We start from the raw sequence: 3,601 nt of genomic DNA on the forward strand, positions 1-3,601 counted from the left end.
TTCCTATTACTATTAAAAAGCTACCTGCAAAATTTTAAATCAATTCATGGGTTTTTTGAAAAATTATAGTTACTTAAAATTTGCATGTACTCTTATGGTAATCAGTAGTAACTCAAAGAAAACTTTCTGGTATTTGGTATGCACGCGCGAAGTTGGAAGAAACAACTGATTTGAGGAAATACAAGGAAATACAAATCTGATTAATAAAAAGTGAGCAGTATTAACGTATTAATTTATACATTACGTAATGTCATATGAGATTAACTTGCTTTCAATATCTAGATATTTAATAATTCAAGTATTTCATTATATCATGGAATATGATTATTGAATTCTGCCACGTGATTTACGTTCGGTTGCACCATTAATGATGAATTATACGAGCAATAAATTCTGAGTAACAATTACGCCGCAAATCCTGTTAGTTTCACGAAATAAGTTTACTGGAAACGTGAAACTGAATGTGCGACAATAGGGCGATGTTAGGTGGAGGTAGAGTTGGATCTGCTTAGTAGGTACATATCTGTAATTACGTGATGCGACTACGTGTACACCGGGCTGTCTCGTAGTCGGTATGGACATGTAACGACGACGTATCTACAGTGTAATCCAGTAATACACAGACAATCAAATTATGACTATACTGCACCGTGCGCTAAGTGCGTCGCAGGCCGATTCGACTGCCACGTCGCATTGCAAACATTGACAGTGTCGCTGTTTGCCGAGGCGATGCGACGTGGCATCTTGATTGCACGCCTTCGACGTGTCTACATCTAGATTCTTGTCGATCGTGATACTGCGTTATATGTACATAGTCACAGTTTCATTTTTCAAATGTTATTATTATAATTTTTCATTAATCTTCGAATATTTCCCTTTTCTATGTAAATTTAATTGTCGTCACTCGGTACTTCGTAGAAAAATGTAAATGAATATTTATTCAAATTATATTAATACAATTTTTCATCTCATATATTTATCGTGAGAACTGGAATTATATAAGTGATTCAAAAATTTATTTACATATAATTAAGACTTCGTTCATCGCGCTATTACAAAGTTATAATGTATGTATAAGTCTCGGATAATGTTCTAAGTATGAAGTACTACGTTGCAACTTGATGCATACATTCCTGGAATCGTTAAACTCGCATTTAACCCGCGGCGGAAACTTTTGCCGACCTTAAGCAATCAAGATCTCGTTTAACTCAAATTTCAACTAATTCGAGATTCCGATCTTAGGCCATAAATAACTCAAGCAATGAATTTACTTGGATGTAACTTCGACTGCGTGAACTTGTTCCAACTACTTATGCATGTACATATCGTCAAGAACAAAGTGTAATATTTAAGGTATGCAAATTATAAAACGCTCCATTGTACTTCATGCATTCCGTCTTGAGTTTGCATTCAACTTCTGAATTAAACAGTTTAGCTCACAATCCAAGTTTTGATTAATTCAATATTTTAATTTAGATTATAAATAATACATTTAATCTGTGCCTATTTAGGAATCAAACAAAAACTGTAATTCTGTTTTTCATACAATTTTACGTATCAATCAATATCCTAACTCTATAGTTCCAGCCAATCAATTCTTATCTCTCACCATCGGAATTTTCTTATCCCGCGCTTTTTCTCCTTGTTCGATCATTAAGATAAGTCAGCACTTTAATATTATTCCAATGGGAACAGACGAAGTGCAATTTATTCAATAATTTCAATGCTGAAGAAAAATTCAGTTTTACTTGTATTTTTTAGGTTTTTATCAAAAATCCAAATCACTTATTTCTATTGATGATAATCACGAAGTATGAAATAAAACCGTATAAATTACTTTAGTAAGCCAGTATGGTATAGAATTTGCTAACAAAACGTGGGTCACCGGCATTTATAATCATTGTAAGGGTGAAAGCTCCGTTCAACAGGAAATCGAAGAAAGAGACGGCGAACGATGGTTACAGAAATCCAGAGAGAAGGACAGGGAACAGCTGGGATGGAACGTGTTCCGCAATGGCGCAATGCTCGCGTCGCATGGAAAGAGAGTTGTCCGAGAGGGGGTGGCTGGACGGCCATTCGGTCTTCTTTCACCCCGTGCACGCTGGAGCACAGCCAAGTAACTTTTCTACTTTGCTTTTCATCGTGATTCCCTGTCGCCGTTATCAACCCGCGGTTTATACGTATTTTCATGAAAGCCTGGGAGAATCTCCTTCCGCTACGGTAATTTATGATGCATTTCGACACACTCCTTCAAAGCGGAAATATTTGAATCTAATTAAAGACAGTATCATAAAGGCACACGTTTAGGTTGTATGAATCCTTACATAAAAATAATGACAAAGCATAGAAATTTTAATAGTTACTAGATATTACATGATCTAAATTTGTTATTTTATAGGCTTCTCAGTTGTAAAATATTCTGAAATATTTTTGAATATTCACCTGCTGAGAAAAACTATTATCATCACTGGACGGCCCCCTTCGTACTGTGCAATTTTGTTGCAAGAAATATTTTTGTAAAACTTATAGTTTAGAAAATATTTGAGGTGGTAATAGTTATTGCCCCACCCTGTATAAGTTTATCAATCGTTTTTAAAATAATGAGGAAGGCTATGGTTTCATCTTTAATATTTCGGATTAACGTAGTGTTTTTTCGTAAATATTGGTTGGTTGAATTGCAGATAACGAATCTCAATCGCGACTCGAGCTATCGAAACGCGGTTTACGTCGACCGCAATCAACTCGAAACCTCACTTGATCAGTTCGAATCAGTCGGCGATACACGCGACGTGAAGCAACATCTGTGGCCCTCCATTTGCGGATTTCCACTTTAATGCGATATCAACTATCACCTCTCGCTTTCCGATAACCGTACTAACGTTGACGATGAACGCCGAGCACCGATAACTGCGCTACGCGACGACGACGCAAAAATCAAAGTAATCGATAACTCTCATCAACGGATTTTGAAAACATTATTGGTAAATCTATTTTCCATGTTTTGCGTTTGCGAAATTTTAATGTAAAATTGTGTTCTTGGTGAAATGCGTTTCCTGTGTAAAATTGGAATTAAAGTGTTTCGTAACAAATATTCATATTCAACGTCACACGTAAAATAAAGCATTTTTCATATGATATTAATATTTCATATGAAAATATTATACATATAATAAACGTTTATAAATAAATACGATAATTAACTAATATTAAGTATTTTTTTGAAATTTATGAAAATGTTATATTATAATAAATGTTAATAAATAAACATGACAATTGTCTAATATTAAATACTTTTAATAAGTATATTAATATAAATAAGTGAACTTGAATACAATATAGACAAAGTGAAACGGAAAATGTTAAGATTCTCCTGCTGAAAAATTGAGACATCGCGCGTACATAGCTCGTAACGTGAAATTTTGCGAGGGAAGTTGAATGCCTTTACACGTAGAGTGGCGGCCATATAACGGAGGACAACCTTTGCCAAGAGTAAGTTGATCCAAGTCTCCGTTCTATCAAGTTTGTTAACTCTGTCGCTTGATCAAACGATCCTTATTCCATTTGTCTTCGACGCTTTTCGTACGTGCACCAAACATAATAC

General features: G+C 34.9%; 1 protein-coding gene across 1 annotated transcript; it reads left to right on the forward strand.

Moving 5' to 3' along the window:
• Positions 1-1,811: 1,811 nt before the first annotated feature.
• Positions 1,812-3,031, forward strand: LOC113464277 (uncharacterized). Its single transcript, XM_026813198.1, has 2 exons — positions 1,812-2,220; positions 2,682-3,031. Exons 1-2 carry the CDS (start codon positions 2,014-2,016, stop codon positions 2,832-2,834), a joined length of 360 nt encoding a protein of 119 aa, XP_026668999.1. The 5' UTR covers positions 1,812-2,013; the 3' UTR covers positions 2,835-3,031.
• Positions 3,032-3,601: the final 570 nt, after the last annotated feature.

Source organism: Ceratina calcarata, unplaced genomic scaffold, assembly GCF_001652005.2.
Source record: "Ceratina calcarata isolate Rehan_Ccalc_2016 unplaced genomic scaffold, ASM165200v1 scaffold315, whole genome shotgun sequence".
Taxonomy (NCBI): domain Eukaryota; kingdom Metazoa; phylum Arthropoda; class Insecta; order Hymenoptera; family Apidae; genus Ceratina; species Ceratina calcarata.